The sequence below is a fragment of the Amblyomma mixtum genome, chromosome 2, assembly GCF_055824585.1.
Source record: "Amblyomma mixtum isolate Tamu chromosome 2, ASM5582458v1, whole genome shotgun sequence".
NCBI lineage: Eukaryota > Metazoa > Arthropoda > Arachnida > Ixodida > Ixodidae > Amblyomma > Amblyomma mixtum.
Genome location: NC_143013.1, coordinates 249402712 through 249424099, shown reverse-complemented (window position 1 = coordinate 249424099; position 21388 = coordinate 249402712). Strand labels below are relative to the sequence as shown.

At 47.0% G+C, this 21388-nt stretch overlaps 1 protein-coding gene across 1 annotated transcript; it reads left to right on the top strand.

Moving 5' to 3' along the window:
• The first annotated feature begins 1709 nt into the window (after positions 1 to 1709).
• Positions 1710 to 20730, top strand: LOC149363441 (fatty-acid amide hydrolase 2-A-like). Its single transcript, XM_089573476.1, has 7 exons — positions 1710 to 2256; positions 4518 to 4737; positions 7180 to 7389; positions 12432 to 12551; positions 13659 to 13813; positions 14879 to 14974; positions 19536 to 20730. Exons 1-7 carry the CDS (start codon positions 1900 to 1902, stop codon positions 20121 to 20123), a joined length of 1746 nt encoding a protein of 581 aa, XP_089429602.1. The 5' UTR covers positions 1710 to 1899; the 3' UTR covers positions 20124 to 20730.
• Positions 20731 to 21388: the final 658 nt, after the last annotated feature.

Genomic DNA, 21388 nt, shown 5'->3' with positions numbered 1-21388 from the left:
AGCCGTCGTCGACTGAAATTGATTTGGCAAGCGCTTATCGCTGGTGAGTGTTCAGGTGTGCACATGTGAAATATAGCCGTTCGTTTCGCTCATTTAAAAGCGCGAGCATATACACACCGCCGCCTCATCACCGTGCTCTCGCTCAGCCGCCGACAAGGCTGACCGTCCGCCGACCGGATTCGTCGGTGTCGTTGGCCTGAAAAACGTGTCCCTCTAGAATCATATTATAGTAAACTAGATATTTCACTATAATTGCATGCTGTTGTTCAGCGTGATATATACTGTCGTTGTCGGACTAGTGTGACCGCCGTCGTCGTCGTCGCTGTACACTGAAAACGAGCCGAGGCTTTCGAATGCGTTTCGAAAGTGCCGTGCAGCACCGCGGTAGTCCATCGAGTCCGAATGTCATCCCTATTCTCGAATGTCATTCCACTCAATGTCATTCGAACATTTCCGTGTGAGAACGTGATAGCATTGTACCAGCAAAAGCGCCTTGGGTTCTTCTGGATCCGAATAAGCCAGCGGAAAGGACCCCGTCTGGCAGGGCAGACCGGCGCCCTTACACGCCCATGTATCTGTTGGTTCACAGTTCGACTCCTGACCTGTGCCTGACGCAAGTTTCAACTAGCAATTCCGTTCTCAATTAACCCCAGATTCGAACGCGACCAGTAGGGTACTTCTGCGATAATTTCGCAGCCCACAGTATTTGCGCAAAAAAAGGCCTCACCGTGCAAAATAGTGCGTCGCTTTCGCTGGGTATATATACGGCAAGCCAAGTATAGCGCTTGTCCTAGGATTTGTTGTTTGCTGTGTCGCTGTCGTCTTGGTATGCTGTGTGTAGGTATCTGCCGTTCCCATTCAATCACGTGACCTTCTAATATCAGACTCCTGTTGGTTAATGATAAATACCCCCGTGTACGATTTGTTCTCCAGTTGAAGAATTAACCCGTCATTCCATGGAGCCGCCCAGTAGCCCGAGTTAACATATTTTTAATGTATTAAATGTATGTTTTTAGTATATTTGTAATGTATATTTTTATTATATTTTTAATGCATTATAAATATGCTAAGCGGGCAAAAATGTACTTTTCACGTATATTTAAGAACGTTTAAAATATTATTCCTAGTATACTTAGAAAGCATTCGTATTGCAGTCTAAGCATAGGGACAAAAAAATGCGAAATAAATATGAAATTAATACAATACGTTTGAAATGCATTTTTAGCACATCCTCTTTTTCGCTAAGGGATGGATTAAAAGATTTAACGTCGGAAAGCGACTCCGGCCATGAGGGGACTGTAGTGGAAGGCTCCAGATAATTTCGACCACGTGGGACTCTTTCATATGTGGCCTAGCATCGCACAGAACACGTGTCTCTAGTATTTCACCTTCATAGAAATGCGACCGCCGGGGAGGGGATCGAACCCGCATCTTTAGGGGCAGCAGCCGAGCGTCATAACGACCTAGGCACCGCAGTGGCACTTAAAGGCAGGCATCGGCCCTATATTCTTTGAGCCGCCGCGGTGGCTCAGTGGTTATGGCGCTCGGCTGCTGAGCCGAAAGTCAAGGGTTTGATCCAGGCCGCAGCTGCCGAATTTCGATGAAGGCGAAATTCTAAAGGCTCGTGCACTGTGCGATGTCAGTGCACGTTAAACAACTCCAAGTGGTCGAAATTTCCAGAGGCCTCCACTACGGCATCCCTCATAGCCTGAGTCGCTATATAAACCAAGCCAAACCTATATTCCTTGATAAGCCCTTGAGTGTCCGGGCTGAGATAAATTGTCTTGTGCGCCTGAGCAGTCTCGGTTTGATCAGAGCCTCTTGAAGGATGTGTTTTTGTTGGGCGTCCTCGATGCTCTCCTTATCGTCCCAGCGACAGACCCGAAAGTAGAAGCCTTGATGCGCCTACAACATTACGATAAGAAGATAGCAGCGGCACACAATCTCGAGGCGCAGCCATTAACTCCCTGGACTGCTGCATTGCGACACCCCGTTTGCTTCTGCAACAGTCTGAAAACGCCACAACGTTTAGACAAGCTCCAACTGTTCTCTCTTTTCGTTTCGACGATGACTTCTCTCTTGAAGAGCTGCACGGTTATTCTTGCGGAACTCGCCACCTATTTGTGGTGCAACGCCGCCAGGCTATTGTTCCATCTGTGGTTTTTCTGGCAGAGGCCGCGACCACTGCCACCGGTGAAAGACGACATCCTACTGCGCTCGGCGAGGTCGCTCGCTGCTGCAATCAGGAATGGGGAGGTGAGGCTTTTGTTCATATTATTTTCTTGCTCGAAGTTTCGCACCGAAAAACACTGTCTTGTGTGCGAGGTGTCACTGTGTTCTTCGCATAACTTTAACTAAAGATACATGTTTGTTGGCACAGTGTCCAACAATAGCGTTATATGAATGTGCTGGACGTGCGCATTCCCGAAAAAGGTCGGTCCTTGGACGACTTCGCTCCCTGGCCTTGAGAGCGTTCTCAGTGGTCTACAGTTGAATGTGGGACTTCTCGGTTGAGGTATACTACAACGACGCCGACTCTGTTGAACAACTTGATGCAGTGCAGCCTATTATGAGTGAAATTTTAACCTTAAGTTGATGCGCAGTTCTAAGCACAGCAGAGAATCGGATGTATACCGAGAAACACAATGGGGGACAAACGCCTGAGAACACTAGCAGCTGAAACCGCCGAACGCGGGCCAAAATGCTTATCTGCAGATAAGAGTACTCTTTTGTTCTCTGTCGCTCAATATCTCTGTTAATCAGCCTTTGTCAAATGCTGCCAGTCGTATATTTTCAGGAGCTTGTATCCGCAACATCTTTCTATTTGTTGCCACAGCAGAAAGACCCAATTAGATTCTCTCGATTTAACATTCATTCGACGTGCATTTGCTTCGAACGTAATCAAACGGGTGGCATCACTCCGACCACTGCTCATAGTCGAAAAGAGAAAAGACGTTTAGAAAACCGAGATGGTTTCTTACTTTAATGACCAAAACAGGAGTGGTGGTGAATTTATATGAATATGGAATTTTGTTAATTTAGAGCGAGAATATTGCGTAATAATCCGGCGCAGATGCCTGCCATAGAGCCTTTGTTCTTGTTTAGAGTTTCTTGCGTGGTCTGGATGATTAGGGATTTTAGCAAGGGGCGCGTACATTGATGAGACCAGAAAAATTTTGAGACGTATAAAAGATCAACTTGAGTTTTAAGAAATGAGAAGCATTCCATGAATGCTCTCGCGGACTCCGCACACGACAGTGGACACCGCACTGAATGTGGCGACGCCCCTATCTTATCTGAGGAAACGAACCTCAGGACCCAGCTTCTGCTGGGATGCCGGCTCATCCAGACCAGTGAGGAAACCTTAAACAAAAACGAAGTTGGATACCAAGCGTGCACGCCCTTTCATGAATTCATATTCTTGGCTTATGAATTCGCCAACACTCCTGTCCTGCTAACTGTAAACAAGAAACCCTAACGCGTTCCGAAATGTTTTCTGTTTTTGCAATTGTGGTCATTAGCTGCTTATTTATTTCACCGAGCTGTTGAGGGTATGTTCTCCGCTTCTGTGGCATCGTTGGTGTTAGGAGGAGGAATCAGGACGAAAGCGGAGAGGCGCCGTTGGGTGGTGGTGGTGTAAAACATTTATTTATACTATATACAGAGGTATTGCTTGGACCGTGCCCGAAGGGCCCGGCCCTCACAATCACTAGGAGGGATCCCTAGTCCGGGACCCCTGAGGCCTCCGCGGCGGCCCGGGCTCTTGTGCGCTGCTGATTTGTAGCGCCCCATGTGCGCAGCGGCGGAAACTAGTCTAGTGAGAACTAAAATCGCTTGAAGCGTACGCTCCTGTCAACGGATATGGCGCCACTGTGTTGCGCGGAGAAGGCGCCTTCACCACACATTGCAGGAACAAGCAGTCGTTCGATGTCGCGTTACACATGCGTTACAACTGTCGGCGAGGTTATTTATTTCTACAGAGGGCAAAACGTACGTCTAGAACAACCGAAACGTGTGTTCCGCAGCTCCGAAAGCATGGTAGTTTTTTTTCCTCCATGTCCGAAAGCCACTGCGACCAGGAGGGTAAAAACTGAAGATGAAACCCTACGAGGTTAACAGAACATGCTTCCATCCAGACCAATTTTAACCTAATGCTATCGCTAGATATCGCGTGTTGAGCCCGAAACACGCCCAGAACGTGTTATAGGCAAGCGTTTTGCCCTCTGTACGGGCTTCAACAGTCCTTGAAACGTTTGCTTTCTTTTAACTGGTTTGGTTTATGGGGTCTAACGTCCCAAAGCGACTAAGGCTATGAGAGAGCCGTAGTGGAGGGCTCCGGAAATTTCGACCACCTGGGGTTCTTTAACGTGCACGGACATTGCACAGTACACGGGCCTCTAGAATTTCTCCTCCAAAGAAATTCAACCGCCGCGGCCGGGATCGAACCCGCGTCTTTCGGGTCAGCAGCCGAGGACCATAACCGCTGAGCCACCGCGGCGTCTTCCTTTTAACTGCAGGTGAAAAGCGTCGACGTCGTTTCTGCGTACATCAAGCGGATCCAAGAGGTGCAGCCCATCATCAACGCTGTCGTCGACGAACGTTTCGAGGAGGCGCTCCGGGAGGCCCAAGCAGCTGACCAGCTTGTGGCCTCTGGTGCCTCGAGCGTGCAAGAGCTCAGCCAGGAGAAACCACTCCTGGGCGTGCCGTTCACTGTGAAAGATTCCATCGCCGTTAAAGGTGCAAGAATTTTCTCCTCAGAAGCGTGTAAAAGAGATGCGATTTCTATTTGCTCCTTCGTAAGCTGAGCATAAATAGAGGCCCGTGTACTGTGCGATGTCAGTGCACGTTAAAGAACCCCAGGTGGTCGAAATTTCCGGAGCCCTCCACTACGGCGTCCCTCGTAGACTGAGTCGGTTTGGGACGTCAAACCCAAATAAACCAAACCAAACCTTTGTTACGAGTTTAATGGTTTTCAGCTTGATTCGCAGCGATAGGCGAATGAAATGCGAATAAATTCTTTAAACAACGTACGAGGGAGCACCGGTACGATCACAACAAGTGCCTGCAGATCTGTAAGGTGTTTAGAGTTAGTATGCTAGAGCAGGTTCCGACATTGTATATAGTTTGCCCTGTCACCTCAACTGTACGAGAAGCATATATGAATGCTAGATTACTTTAAAGGTGCACTGAAGATGAATCTGAACTCATCTTTTGCCGCGGAAACTCGATCTACACGTTCCGATCATTCTTAGAAACTTCGATTTATTGCCCTGTGTGGCTGATTTTCCTAATTAAATCTAATTAACGTCCGGCTCTCGTCTTTTTTTTTTAATTCTCCCTCGTACGATGGGCGGAGTCGACCAACGCGTGGAGTGCCTTGCAGCCAGCTCCGTGGAGGATTTGCTTTCGCTTTATTTTGTTTTTTAGGTTTCCGTGAAGAAATAGTTTCATTCGCAGATAATATAGCCGGAAAATAAGCCCGCAGAAATAAAAATACGCGCGGACTATTTGCTTCTACGGACTACTACGTATTACTCCGCCGATGGCAGAGCGGCAAGCCGCCACGGGACTGGCTGAAAGGCACTCCACGCGTTGGTCGACTCCGCCCACCGTACGAGGGAGAATTAAAAAAAAAAGGCGGGACCCGGACGTTAATTCGATTTAATTAGGAAAATCAGCCTCACAGGGCAATAGATCGAAGTTTCTAAGAATGCTCAGAACGTGCAGATTGAGTTCCCGCGGTAAAAACACGAATTCAGATTCCTCTTTAGTGCACCTTTAAGTCCACACGAAAGCTGATGGCAAATTTTTGAAAAATAATACACCAACTAATTAACCTTTCACGGATCACAAGATATGCGCTAATACTAGTGCTAGCAAGTATGGAGTAACATAGATGAGATGCCACGCGACGAGAGAAACAGGCTGGTTTTCAGAAAACCTATAGACTACATCTATTGCGTGGTTCAGGTTACTGAGAACTGTAAAGAATATAATATTTCTACATTTATAATTTACAGCAGTGGTGGTGTTCGACTATATCTAGGCACACAACTTCCCCACGTAAGATGTCGATGGCCTGCTGCACGAGCAGCCACTGTCCTTCACCCTCAGTTCCAAGCCACTCCAACTGGGTCTGGATTGTGTGGAAGGGGGTGGGAAATAAACCATTTTACAAAGCAAAAGATCAGGGAAGAAGAGAGTGGGAAATGTTTACATAAGCGGCTGGACGGTTTGTGCAAATAAAGCCGTGCAGGTGAGACTGAGGGCGTTCAGCTGCACCTTTCGCTGGACATGGGACTCCCGCGCAGAAAGACCACGCGGTAATGATTCATGCAAAAAAAAAGTCAAACACGACAGGCATTGTGTAAATAAAGCGTGGAGGAAGCCGACGGTCATACTACAAAAAATTTTACAAGAAGTGCGAAGGAATTACAGTTTTTGCACATCTATGCTGAGGGGAAACCGTTAAGAAGCGCTGTCAGGCAGGGCTACGAGATCTGGGCAGCTCTTAGTGACTGCTTGCTTACAAGAGGCGTTCGGAGGATTTGATTAGCAAGAACTATATGCACAAAAATTAAGAAAGTAGTCCTTAATGACCACCAATATGCGTCTGACGTTGCTCTGTTAAAGTTTCAGCTTATGACCTGCATCGTTTGCTTGCAATGATCGTAACTCAAGCTGTGGTGGTGGTGATGATGACGACAGTATTAAAGGGGCCTTGCTCACTTCATTTCTCGGCCAGTGGTCCACAAGTGGTCGTTATGGTTAGTTCTATTGCTTAAGACTCGTCGCAATATAAGGACGCTTCGAGTACGCATGCATGTGGCGTTTTGCGACACCACGGGCCGAGACAATGTCGATTGATCCGCCACCTTTTCGCACCTTAAGTGCGGCGTAGTTCACGGCATATAATTTGTCATTTTATCTATATTCTCTCACTTTTCACCCACCTCGACCCGAGCTTGATGAACTCCCTGAAGCACATCAGGCATGTCTCTGATCTCGTCGCAAATGTTTCATGATCATCCTCCTTCTTCTCTTCCTGAAGGCAATGGAAAGTTCAGTTGAAAGTTCGAAATGTCAAAACAGCCTGACGGTACTCCTATAACGTGAACAGGCCCGTTCTAGCCTTGGTCCTCAGAGCGGCGAGCCCAACCTAACAGCCTCTCCTTTCAGGCATGCGCCAGGACGCCGGTTCATTGATGTACCATGGACGCCGCGCCGTGGAGGACGCGCCCTGTGTAGCCCGGATGCGGGCGGCAGGGGCCATTCCACTCGCCATAACCAACGTGCCCGAGCTGTGCTTGTGGGGCGACGCCCACAACCTGGTCTACGGCACAACTCGGAACCCGCATGACACGCGCCGCGGACCTGGAGGAAGCAGCGGTGAGTTTGCTGGCGCATATTCCGACGCGCCCAGAACGGTGCTGGTAAAACTGTAGGCAGAAAATTTAGTAAGGCCCATTCTCGGATAACATTGATTCCGTATGATTAAGGATTGATTTACGGATGGCTAAGTAACCGAGGAGAGGATTAAGAGTGCATGCATGCTTGAGATACTCAAAGGAGAACGGTATAGACCATGAATTATTGTGCAGGCAGCAAGCAGTGTTAAAGCGACACTGAGGGAATTACTGAGTCAGGTTAAACTAATAGGCTTGCGTCGTACGTTAGAAGATATGTCACCCGAAAAAGAAAGCTTTCGTAAACCAGGAAATCCCGCTAAAGCGGAATATACGTGGCGCCGCCACGTGCAACTTCGTAAAAGCGTGGCTCGGGACGTATTTATCCTCTTTTTCTAGGAACGCTATTTCGCCTTCAAGGTGCAGTTGCCACCGAAACACTACGAAAGCTGAGCAGCGATCGCAGCCAAGAATGCGAACTGGGTCATTATAAACACGGCGCAGAACCGACGACGGAGAGGAAGGGTAGAGGCAAGCACGAGAGCTGAATCTTTCGCCTTGTAATCAGTACCCTCGGGTGACGCCTCGCTATTGTACATACCAAGTTCAGAACCACAAGCTCTCAATGGCGTTCACGCTCTGCTGTGTTTGCTCGGCCGGTTAAGCGGCTAAACGGCACGCCCGCCGTCAACGTGTGCGGTGCCATGCAAGCGCGTGGTATGCCATGTTTTCCGCCCAGTGGAAAGGCGACTATGCTTTTAGATGTGGTGATAAATATCTGTCAAGTGCCACATCCATGCGTCATCACTTCACATTTGGCTCATTAAAGACAATTCTAAGCGCGGGTTATAATGCATGCCGTAGGTAAGCCATAGGCACACAAGACCTGATTTTAGAGCCATTCAATCGGGTGCCCTTTGAAGATGCGATATACAGAGTGTAGTCACTTGACTTTTGGGTGCGTGTTTTCTTTCTTGGAATGATGCGTAAGGCATTATTACACAGGGATTACCACGTGGTATTCTTGTACAACCGATAAATAATTTATAACCTAATTTCCTTCGCTTGTTGTTTCGCTTTCAGTTTCAACAGCGGAACGGTGATTTGACGTCAGAGTGTGATTATAGGTCATAATCGCTGCTTCTACATTCCTTGTCATTCTGGCTCTTAACGAAGGCTTTCTTTAGCACTGTACTGAATTTGAAACGAGGAAGCAACGATAATATTGCCTTTTTCTATTCCTCTCGTGATATCACTTTGACGTCACAGCCATCGTTCGGCTGTTGAAACCAAAACAGCATGACATAAAATTAGATTATAAATTATTTAGCGCTCACAGGCGAATACCACATGGTGATTCATATATCGTAGCGCCTTCCGCATCATTGTAGAGAAGAAAACATGTCACCAAATTTAGGTGTCTACACTGTTTACGAGAGTCCTTTTGCGAGAAATACGTTCAACCAGCTTATGTGTCTTCGTTAAGGTTATTTGACTTTTCCCTGCCTCCAGAAGCGGCAGAGTACAGTTGGTGCGAATATTCTCTTATTTGTTCTCGCCTACAACACACAGAAGCATTCACAAACGTAGAAATCGCAGTGACCACAGCAAAGTCCATTACAAGGGTCGTCCGCGATCACACTTGCTGTGTGGTCATCAAACTCAATATAACCCACAACACAGCCAGCCGTTTCATCAGAAATGTGCATGCAGTGTTTTCTTGGAACGTGCTGTTGAACAAAATACGCTAGTGCCTCTGCTGTTCGCACGTATCTGGGGATCCCTCAAAGCTCATGTGCACATTGCATTGCCGCGCACTACGCACCGAAGGCCGCACGCTCACGTCGTGGTCGTCGCCGATGAAGACGTGCGTGAGCGCGGTCAGTAGTTTACCTGTCTGCGGTTGCCCTCAATAACTTCGTGTAGTTTCTTTCGCACCCACGGAGCCTATTTCTACCGTACGCGTGCGTTGCAAGGAGGCACAGAGGCGCACGATGCAAAGGAGAGCATGGGCGTTCGGTGGAGAGCATGATATGACAAGGGGGGGGGGGGGGGGGGGGGGTTATGGTGATCGGCACTTGCGCCTTGCTGCCGTGACGGCTAGCTTTCTGTTTCGGTTTCTGGTCGCGTTAGCTCCCATTGAATTCGAAGTTTCTGATTGGTCGGAGAGCTGCACAGCAAATGCAAAACTGTGCTCATTTTTTCTCAGGCCGTTTTAAATATTTTTGAGGCTTTATTTTCCGATTATCTCAGTAAGCCAGCACAGATAAACGTTATTAGTGATTCCTATGAATGATCTGCTTAGTTCGATATTTCCCTTTAGTGTCCACTCAAGAGATTGTGAACGGAAAACTGCGCAGGTTATGAGATATTCGAAGTGGTAGTACATTTAACTAGGGCAAGCAGAGATTGCAGACGCGAATCATGGGAGTGAATCAGCTAGGAAAATAAGGACAGGGTGAAATGCACATTTTAAGTCATGCCCTCACGTCATTATAGCAGCTTGCGAGCATCCTTCGAAAGGAAGGTATATAGTTGCTGTATCTTGGCAGCATTCACCTGTGAGCAGAATACTGTAACCTAACGAAAATGCATGAAACTAAGGAGAGCAAAGAGATGTATGAAATGGATAGGATAGGATAACTTTATTTGGCTCTAGCAGAAGTGCTTTTTTTTTATGTGGTCAGGTGAGTCCATCCGCAACGGTCGGTTGCCCCTATTCCAGGGCTCCGCTGGATGCTGCCGTCAGCTGAGCTCGCCGTATCAAACCGATCTGGTCATCGCGGCAGTCGCTGGAGAGCAGACCCTCCCATTGCTCCACACTTGGGTTTTGTATAACTGGGACGATGTCGACTTTTTGACATGCCCATGTGATGTGATACAGTGTAGGTTTTTCATGGCACCACGGACAATTGTGTGCGTAAAGTGTGGGGTGAATTTTACTTAGTATGTTCAGATTTGGATATGACCCCGTTTGAAGTTGTCTCCATGTGACAGCCTCTTCTTTGTTTAAAGATTTGTGCGGTGGTGGGTACCGCATCCTGCTGCCTAAGTAGTTGTTGAGTATGGCCGAGTATTCCTGAGGTACTGGCAGGGATTCCTCAAGGTCGTTGACGTTGGATGCTCGGTAGTTAGTATATCCTCGAGCTATCCTGTCTGCCTCTTGGTTTCCTGCCACCCCCGTGTGCCCCGGTACCCAGATGATCTTATGTTTGATCGGCTTGTGTGGTTTTGCATGTGTTTGTTGCGTCTTGCAGTCTGCAGAGCGGAGTATGCGGAGCGCTCTGTGACCGACTCTGCCGCAAAGATAGTTGCGGCAGGCTGCTTGTGAATCAGTAAGAATTGTCAGTGACCGCCCAGTCCGATAGCCCTCCGCTGCCGCTAGAGCGACGGCCGCTTCTTCAGCCTCAGCTATCGTGCAGTCTTGCAGGGAGGCGCTGGTAATCTCGTGTAATTCCGAGTTGACTACAGTTGCCACTGCGTTGTTGGTGCCTTGTCCCCTAGTCATGGCATATGTGGCAGCGTCGACATACACTGTTGTATCCTGGGATGCGTGTGTTTTCTGTAAGCGGTCGGCCCTTGCCTCTCTTCGGTCTTTGTGGAGGTTCGGGTCCATGTTTCTTGGTATTGGTGCCACCCTGAGCGTGCTGCGGTACTCATCGGGGATCGTTTTAGTTCTCAATATTTCTCGAATTTGTTCGGTGTAGCCCAGTTTCTTTAAAAGAACTCTGCCTGTGGGGGTCTGCTGTAGTCTGCGCATTTGGGCAACATGCTGCGCTTCCCGTAATTCCTCGAACGTGTTGTGCAGTCCCAAGGCTAAGAGCTTTTCAGTTGAGGTGTTATGGGGTAGTCGAAGCGCGGTTTTATACGCTTTGCGTAAAATCGCGTCCGCCTGTTGTATTTCACTTTTGATATGATTGTAGTACGGGAGACTGTATGTCGCCCGGCTGACCACTAGGCTCCTGACCAGCTTGAGTGTGTCTTCTTCTCGCATGCCATGACGTCTGTGTGAGATGAGCGTAATCATGCGGGCCACTTGGAGTGTAGATGCCTTTAATAGCGCAACGGTGTGAGTACAGCGTTGATTTGACTGTATACACATCCCTAGTACCCGTATGAGTGTCTTCTCTGGTATTGGTTCTCCTTCGAGGTAAACTTGTAGACGAAGTTCTTTACTGGTAGGGACTGTTCGGTTCCGTTTTCCTCTAAATGGAAAACAATTCGGTTAACCTTAAAATATACAGTGAGAGCAGAGTTAGTTCTTGACCTCATTCGAGTTAGGTGATGTTCTGGGTGAAATAAAAGAAATTGACAATGAGGAGGGCATGTGACACAAAATACATATAACCGAGTATGACAGAAGCCAACAGCCACAGAAACCAAGGGCACAGGGGATTTTTTTTAATTTTTTTTTTATTTGTGGTGTTGATCAATTTAGAATATTACTGAATATGTTATCGCTTAATGCTAATTGATTAGAAAAGCAGAAGAAAGGCGAGTATGACAGGCTAAAGAAATTTATTACTAGTCACTTTATATAGGGCAGTGGCCTGCCGTGAGTAAGGTGGAAAGATTAGATGAGGAAGTCTGCGGGACAGAATGACCATATTATTTCTCAAGTTTTCAGTCATTTCACTATTATGCATTTCCAGCTCACGCCTTTCTTTCCCTCGTAATCGCATTCGTTTTTACTTGTCAAAAACCACCAGCCCCTGGCCAATCCCCTCGCCTGGGTATATGCCACGTCTACTGAGGACAGCTAGAGGAGGAAAGTTTTAATTTGATTTCGAAGAGTGAGATCCCCATCGCGGATATAAGCGTACTTGGGGAACGATTATTATTTATGCACTACATTTTACACATGAAGGAATGGAAATATAATACCGCTGGCAACAAAGACAGGCTGCGAAAGAGTAACGTGGTCTCTAAATAGCGACGTGAGTTCCTAGTAAATCCAGCTATCCAAGTGTCAAGACAACACATGTGAAAGGTGCACCTGTAAGTACTTCTTGCTTGATAATGCAGGCGGTGAAGGCAGTCTTCTGGCTTCAGCGGGCTCCCTGATTGGACTAGGCACGGACTTAGCTGGAAGCGTGCGAATACCTGCCGCTTATTGCGGGATCTTTGGCCACAACCCAACAGCTGGTGAGTACCTTGCCATCTCTCAAGGCCTTCTTCCTACATCTATAAGTTTTCAGTGGAACGGTGCCTCCTGAGTTGGCCCTGCAAATAAGTCTAGAACGCTGGGAAGCAAGTCACATCGCGGTACACATATGAACTACTATAAAATGTCAACCTCTTCAAATTCTTGAAACAGTTCAGCATATTAGCTGAACTGTTCGGCATCCACGTCAAGCTTATCTGACCAACGCATTAGAAATTGTGTAAAACCGCGCCGTCAGATTTATTCATTCTTCATACCATTACAGCACGAGTGTTACGTATCTGAAATCGCTTTCAGGCATACGTTCACTCGAGCTGCGCCGCCGCACCGCCAGTCTTTTATTATTTCACAAGTTATTTTACAGCCATCTACGAACTGCACCCTACATGGTCCCTCCGGCACGCCTATCTCACCGCACTCTTCATCAACTCCAGATCAGCCGTCCACGTGCACGCACAGTCGCCTTCGTAGCTTCATTTTTTTCACGCACCACCGCGGACTGGAATGGCCTTCCCGCTGACATTGCAACAATAACCTGTCCCGCGAACTTCGCACGCAGAGCTTACAGTTTTTTCTCATCATCATAACGCATGACTACTTTGTCTCACCAAACGTTGTACCCATCCCTTATGTAATGTCCCTGAAAAGGGGTCTTTAAGGAAATAAAATAAAATTGATTGATTGATTGATTGATTGATTGATTGATTGATTGATTGATTGATTGATTGATTGATTGAATGAATGAATGAATGAATGAATGAATGAATGAATGAATGAATGAATGAATGAATGAATGAATGATTGATTGATTGATTGATTGATTGATTGATTGATTGATTGATTGATATGTCTTTTCCATTGCGCTACCCATTGCACAGCGTCACAGCCAATCACCGAATAGTAAAAGGCTATTAGCAGAGATGCCGACTGCCACCAGAATCACTAGCTTGCAGTAACATACGAATTTTTTCAGCATGCCTGAGGCCAATAAATAATTTGAAGTGATGTATTTAAGTAAATGTATTTCATAAGTAGTCTTATAACAAGCGCCTGATTCTATTTTTGGCGTTGAATTCATCTTCTCGCAGGAGTGGTACCAAACAGTGGACTCCTTCCCGACGTCGGAGAAAAGATGGGACAGTATTGCTGCGTCGGCCCCATGGCCAGATTTTCTGAGGACTTGCCTCTGGTGCTCAAGGTTCTTGCAGGAAATGCAGCCGATCGGCTAAGGCTAGAAGAAGAGGTTTGTATCCTAATTAAGCAAAGTCCCTTCATCAGTAGCGAGCATATTTTCCGCCGTACGCATTCCTAATGAAGCCGCACCGTCGAGGATACAGCCGAACCTTTATTTCCGCTAAATGCAGGCGCCTATGTATGCTTTCGTAACTTGAAGCCCACAACCTGCCGCTACGAATTGAAGGGTGTTGATTGCTTTCCTGTACACCCTACACAGTGCATTTGTGATCGTTAAGCAGCGGCTTTGGACAGATACAAAATTAATTTTCTCTTGGCATTCGCGTCACAAAAACTGGAATATTTGTGCATAGTTCCCACTACATCTGTAGAATCTATAAACGTCGGTGCGGGGTATCCATCAGCCCATTCAGTGCAGGCGGTTTTTATTTCAGAACTCAATAATGGATACGTGAAAGACGGGTGCGTACAATCCAGTATTTTATAGCGCGTGTTTTTTTTTGTGCTAAAGCTCTTCAGCCTGGTTCAGTGATTAGCCAGACGCCATGCCGAACCGAATCGATCGTGGTGTAATGCCACTTCCGGCGAAAAGTCACCGACTAAATAATAGAAAAAACGGTGTGGTGTGTACCGAAAGATGAGAATGGTTCCAGACATAGAGGCTCTTTCTTTTCACAAGTTTACTACCTTAGCTTGTAACATTACGAGATCGGAAGCGAGCGGAGTGGGTGAGGGAAGGACCGCGGGTTAACGACATCCTAGTCTAAATCAAGAGGAAGAAATGGGCTTCGGCAGGGTATGTAAGGCGAAGGCAAGATAACCGCTGGTCCTTAAGTGTAACGGAGTGGATTACAAAAGAAGGCAAGCGTAGCAGGGGCGGCAGAAAGTTAGGTGAGTGGATGAGATTAAGAAGTTTGCTGGGATACGGTGGCCGCAACTGGCAAAGGACAGGGTTAATTGGAGATACACAGGAGGGGCCTTTGCCCTGCAGTTGGTGTAGTCAGGCTGATGATGATTATGATGATGATAGTGATGATGATGGACCGTCGAAGAGCTTCCAGTCGTAACCAGGGAGTTGCTGCACCACATGTAGCCTTCGCGATGTCTTGTGCAGGTGAACCTGAGGGCGCTCAAGGTGTTCTTCACGGAAACCGAAGGGAGTCTTTACTTGAGCCGCGTCACTCCAGAGGCTCGTCAGTCTGTCGTGAAGGTCAGTGCAACTGCTGGGTTCCAAGAAATCTGGCACTTAGAGTATTCAATGCGTGCCCACTTTAGCTTAGCCTAAACATTATCATGTAAACAGCATCTTTGAATAACTCTTTGAGAGGCATGTATAGCGAGTGGCCGCGCTTGCATATGTTGAAAATGTGTGTGCATTCGAACTGATTACACGACAACACTCCTTTATTTCACATGTAGGTACACGTAACGACTGTTGTTGAAGAGCAATAAAAACCTAAGCATGCATATTATAATTCAAACTGAACGTTTACTTTCCAACACATACAATGCGGATATATGTCCTGGGTTGAGAGCTGTAAGAACAGCTTTACGAGGCAGGAACAGAAGCAATTCGCAGAAAAACAGTGCGAAGGGAAGGTTGACTGATGAAAAGCGTAACACCTATGTACCATGAAAAGCGGCGCCTTAAAAAAGTGTGCAACAGCACATCTTTACAGACATGTACTTAACCTATTTTTTAGTTTAGTTTACAGAGACGTGCACAACTGTAAACACTGCACAAAATGTTTCAGTGCATCTCCACGAATACCAAACATCACAAAGTAGTCAATATTCGTACAAAACATTTTATTCAAGGTCAAAAGGAATGAATGAAAGAAAATGAAACGAAGCAATAAAGCAACGTACGCATTGAAGTGTAGAATCGAACAGTATAACGTTTGCCACACAGCAGGGTCCCCTAGTTCGGCCTTAAAGAGCTTATGGATGAAGACGTTATAACAGCTTTTGCACGACACAACGTACTGCAGTCCAATTAGCACCTATCTCATTTGTTTCTCATATGTGGTATGTTGTGTGCCAGACTGTTGGAATAAGCAAGGCTAATTCCACCTGTAGCATGCATCAACTCAACTCAGCTCAGCTCAACTCCAGACTGTTGGAGTAATTCGTAAGGTGACGTTACATTAGCCACTTCTCTGAACCTCGCGTTTCACATAGATTATTTGGCTGTGCTATACATGATAGAGAGCGCTAATGTTTCCCGGGCTTATTAGTCCTAAAATGTAGCAGTGCAGCAAACGCTATTCTTAAAGGTGTTAGATATTAATCATCCTGCGATGATATAACAGTTATTGAGTTTAGTGCAGGTAGAGGAGTACGTTGGAAACACACCGAATAACTTTTTTTTCTAACATAAGCAGCCTGCTAATGATTTTTTAGTGGTTGGTCATAGTAACATGCAGTAGATCAAATATGATCTGAGAAGGGCATCATAGATATTAAGTTTAATGCTCAAGGAAAATAAGGACGGTATATAACAGCAGCCACGGGGCAAGCGGAACAAGACAGTTGCTTAATCAGGAAATCATTGTGACAGTCCCACGTCGTGCGATGCACAAACCTAACGCTTAATACTTTGTTCCTTCACTATATAAAGCTCATGTCACCGGTTTTAGTTCAGTATCTTTGGGTACATATTTGTTTTTTTTTTTGCGCGCATAACACACGTTAGAAATTTTCTGCGCTGATTTTATGGTCGTTTACTTGTGACCGCCCAAGTGATGTGAGCAAACACATTTGGGCCAGGTAAACAGGCTAGCTACATTGTGGTATGATGTAGATAAGCTTCTACAATAGACGCATAATACAAACCCTGCATATTTTGCAACAAATATGCATGATTTACACACAGATTGAACAAAAGGGACCCCAGGGTGATGGCCTGGAGCGCCCCACACAGAATTGTTCGGAAAATAGACAGTTAATTATTGATAGGCACGCAATGTTCTTGATCAGAAATATAAAAGTAAAGGAGGATGCGATAGAGCGCAGATACCTTATAAATACACTGCCGTCAGTAAGCAATTGTAGGAGATAATTTAGCTCCGCCTTAAGGGTATGACGCGATACCGTAGTTAATTCCCATGTATGCAGAAGGTCACTCTTTACATTCATAGATCACCCAAGGAGTCCTCATACGCCTCCTGACACAGTGGTACAGATGTTAAGCGATGTACCACTGCCCTGCGATGGAAGGTGCTCCCAGCGATGGACCTTCTGCGGCCTAGGTTACTCGTCCCGAGCGACCAATCATTAATTTCACTGCCACCTGCCGTGGTGGGCACTTTTATCACTATCGGCACTATCCGGTGGGCGGGTTGTGATGACACCACAAGGTCACGTGACCTAGATGGCCCACCTGCCCCTCTCTGGGAACCACCTGCCATATCATGCCCGCGAATTTTCGCTCACAATACCGACGCCGGCAACGCCGACACGGATTTTCTGGACAATGATGCATTTAATGCTCTCGCCTCAAACTAGCGTGACTAAGGCCATTAAATGATTTTGCTGTGGATAGAAATCGTCGTCGAGCAGTCTTGTTCTCCGCTGTGTTTCTAGAGTTGTGTACTTTTGCATTAAGAGTACAGACTCCCTGGAAACCTCTTTCTTAAAGACATGTTGGCGTTTAGAAATAACGTCATGCACAGCGAACATTTTTTAGTGGTGAGAACACAACTTTTCGAGACCATTTGAAAATACCGGCAGGACTGAGATCGGTCTGTAGTTGCTGGCGTCATTTCTGTCGCCATGGCGACAGAAATGACGCCCGAGCAGCACAGGTAATCGTTCCAATATAGGCAATGGATGGTTTCTCCCTGGTCCTTTGTAGGAACAGCCTTTGCGAATGCGTTTTCAATATATGGCCGATTAGCTTTGCTGCTTGAGTACCTTTTAACAGACCCGACGCTTTCGTGCATTTCATTTTGGCAAGAAATCATTCAGATTCTAGTGCCAAGATAGAGATATCGAAGTGCACCGGGCAAACGATGCGACCGCAGTTTTAAGCTCTTTAGCCTATATTGCCGTTATCGGTGCCCTTACTATAGTGTTTCAGCCATATGAACGACCTTTGAAATGCGCAGTAGTACGTTGCTTGCAGAAGCGCTGTGCTTTATGCCTTGTACTCCAGGCTGCAAGATGTGTCCCCAGGAAGAGTTTTACATCACTGTGTTAATATAACGACTGTTGAGCTCCAATGAAGCAGTTCCAAAATGGGCTTTTCCAGACAGAGTTATATGTTAGCTCATCTGAGCGGTCTGTATGCGTTCGAAATGCTTCATTTAAACAAGCCACACGTCGTCAGGATGCGGTGATGCGTTTTAAAAAAGCTGGTGCTAATAGATTAAGCAAACAAGGGAAGGGGAATGAGGGGCTCGTTATAAATATGAGAGAAGCCAACAGCCACAGAAACCAAGGAGCGCAGGGGATTTTTTTTAAATTAATTTTTTTTTTGTGGTGTTGATCAAGTACGGGTATTAATTAATATGTTGTCGCTTAAAGCTAATTGATTAGAAAAGCAGAAGAGAAAACAACCACATGCCGCCGGTGGGATCCGAACCCACGACCTCCGAATTACGCGTCCGGTGCTCTACCTCTGAGCTACGGCGACGGCTGTCAAACCTTTCGGCTTTCGGGGGTATTTATGTTTACAAATAACCTGAACTTGAGAGTGTTCATCAGCGTGTTCATCAGAGTGTTCATCAGAGTGTTCATCAGAGTGTTCATCAGAGTGTTCATCAGAAATTTAGCACAGCGGAGGCCTATACCGGATTAGCGTAAGGTAGCTGCGCACGCGCGGTGGCAATTGCGCGACCGGGTGAGAACACTGCGTATGCACGAGTGGCGTCCGGTAGTCTGGTGTACGTCTGCGCTGTTCACCTCCGCATTGCTAAATCTCTCTAACATTGATTTTTGGGCTTCTACAGTCCAACATCCTGCGCATGACTTTCCCAACACCACAATGTCGCAGCTTACTTGGAGCTGATGGAGTTAATCATAGCTTTCTCTGTCAGTGAATGGTTTGGTTTGGTTCATGGGGTTTAACGTCCCAAAGCGACTAAGGCTATGAGAGACGCCGTAGTGGAGGGCTCCGGAAATTTCGACCACAATGAATTGGAGGATTGGACGCTTGTGATTCGAATGTGAAGTAAAACAGGCGCATGCCCTTTCGGATCCGTATAATAACATGATCCTGGGTTCGCATCTCTACATGTTGGTACTCACGTTAAAGCCCTCCTAGAAAAAGCAGTTTGAAGGTCTCCACTGGGGCAGTGACGAAGCGATGGGCCACTGCCTTACGATGGCAGATGCTCTCGGCGGTGGGCCTTCTGCGGCCCAAGTGGTGCTCTTCTGGAGCGAACAATGGTTAATTTAACTGCCACATGCCACGGCGGGCAGTTTGCTCGCTATCCTAGGGGCAGGTTGGGATGACGCAGCAAAGTCACTTGACCTATAGGTGGCCCACCTACCTCCTAGGTTGCTCCATGGGGACCGCCTACCAGAGCCATGCTCGCGATTTTCGCTCACACGCCGACACCAGATTTTCAGGAGAACGGAGCCTTTAACTCTGGCACGTTAAAAAAAGTTCAGTGGGCGTTATAGTGGTGAAGGTCATTTCAAAATCGGTGGAGACCGTGTAGTGGCTTTCTGCTTCCGATCATGAGTGCACGGGAATGCTCAGCTGATGAGGGATAAACTCCTAAAGCCACACACACTGTCTTTTGCTCTCTCTCTTTTCTTCTCAGGTTGCACGGCGCCTCAGGGAAGTAGTCGGCTCAAAGATACGCCGTCTGCAGCTACCAGAACTTCAGTACGCGATGTTCACGTGGTTCAAAGTGTCCGCAGCCGAGGACCCCGAACTCCTCGCTAAAATTCTCGGTCCCAGAGGCTTGAACGTGTTCGGCGATCTGCTGCGAATACTCCTGGGAGCTGGCCGACACACGTTAGCTGTCTTGGCTGCCTTCAAGATGGCGCCGACATTCGGGTTCAAGAGCAAGCAGGATGCAGAAGAGTTCCTCGCTTCCGTCGACGCCTTACGCGACCGTCTCGAGGAGACGCTGGGCGATAACGGCGTTCTTATCCTGCCGGCGGAACCGAGCACGGCCCCGTACCACAATCAAGACCTGCTTTTCTGCGATTCGCCAGGAATGACGGCGCTGTTTAGTATCCTCAAGATGCCCGCGACGGCGTGTCCAGTTATGAAGTCGGCGAACGGACTGCCTCTGGCTGTTCAAGTGGTGGCGAAGAGGGGAAATGACCGGCTATGCCTCGCCGTGGCCAGAGAAATTGAGCGGCACTTCGGTGGATGGATTCAGCCATGGGTTCGGAGCTGATTGCGAAGACTAGTTTTAAACCCCGTGTTGCGGGCATCAGTGGCTTTTCATAAAGTCTTGCGGATCGCGTGGAACAAGAATACCGCAGCTAATTTTGCAACCACTCATCAGTTAATATTCAGTACGCGGGTAGAAGAGTGTAAAGAAGGATGTAAAGGTGTAAAGAAGGATCATTTTACCACATAAAGCGTACCGTAACCTGAATGTTCTAGTCGATATCAGCTCTGCATACTGAAAAGTTCTGGACGTAAGAATTTTTGAACGGGAACCCGCTCATGAAAGTGCAGTTTTACGATGTACTAAAATTTGTCGTTCAGAACTTTGGAGGCAAGTCCTTACTGCGACATCCTTCCCTTTCTTAATGTTCACTAGAAGACACTTTGGCTGAGTGGTTCGTGCAACACGCGGGCCGGCTGGCCTAGCTGACCGAAGCATAACACCTCGTCAAAGGTGCCTACAGTGCTGCGGCAAAACAATTTTTTTACTCTCTTTCTTCTTCATCTCTGTCCTGTCGTTTGCGCTGTAGTTATGGATCATTGAAAACACCAACTCGCCCAACAAATGCTTTTGTCGAACTTCTAATAAAGACAAAGATATTTTCAAATGCTTCAAATTTGTTTGCAGTATGTTTGTCTTCACGAGAATTGGAATCGCTTGTTATGGGGCGCTATGCAGCGAACAGATACAGTAGAAAATATACTGGGGGGGTGGGGTGGGGATTAAATGAAGCATACAGTCAAGCGAAGCAACAAGCGTACAGATAGGTAGAGAATTAAAATAAATTAGAAAAAACGTTGTAATTAGCGTTTGTATGAAGAAAACAAAAACGTAATGACCACCAAAGTTAAGCTTTTGAGCAAGGACTATCGCGGTGTCCTCGAGCCGTAAATGAACCGCATCTGCGGTGCCAGCAGCAAAACGAAAGTGGTGCAACCGCGAACAGGAACCTTCTCATGATTATATCAACTATGTTCAAGAGTCCCTCTTTAGCTACGCATAGGGGCTGTGAGAAGACACCGTGTAGCGGCGCACTCCGGATTAACTTCAACCACCTGGTGTTATTTGATGTCAACTGACATCGCTTAGCACAAGAGTGTCCTTTGCATTTCGCCCTATATCGAAATGTCGCCACAGCGGCCGGAATAACGTCAAGGAACTTTAGGTTCGGCAGCCGACCGCCATAACCACTGAGCTCTAGGCTTGGCGACCGAGATTGCAGCATAGGCTCTCTGTCGTCGAAGGCATGATATTGCCCAGTACTACTG

Bases quoted from the DNA above. Each gene is read 5' to 3' on its own strand.
- LOC149363441 (XM_089573476.1), top strand. From the start codon at position 1,900: ATGCGCCTACAACATTACGATAAGAAGATAGCAGCGGCACACAATCTC. The intron at 12,552-13,658 runs GTGAGTACCTTG...ATCTTCTCGCAG, and splicing joins TGGCCACAACCCAACAGCTG to GAGTGGTACCAAACAGTGGA. The intron at 13,814-14,878 runs GTTTGTATCCTA...TGTCTTGTGCAG, and splicing joins GGCTAAGGCTAGAAGAAGAG to GTGAACCTGAGGGCGCTCAA.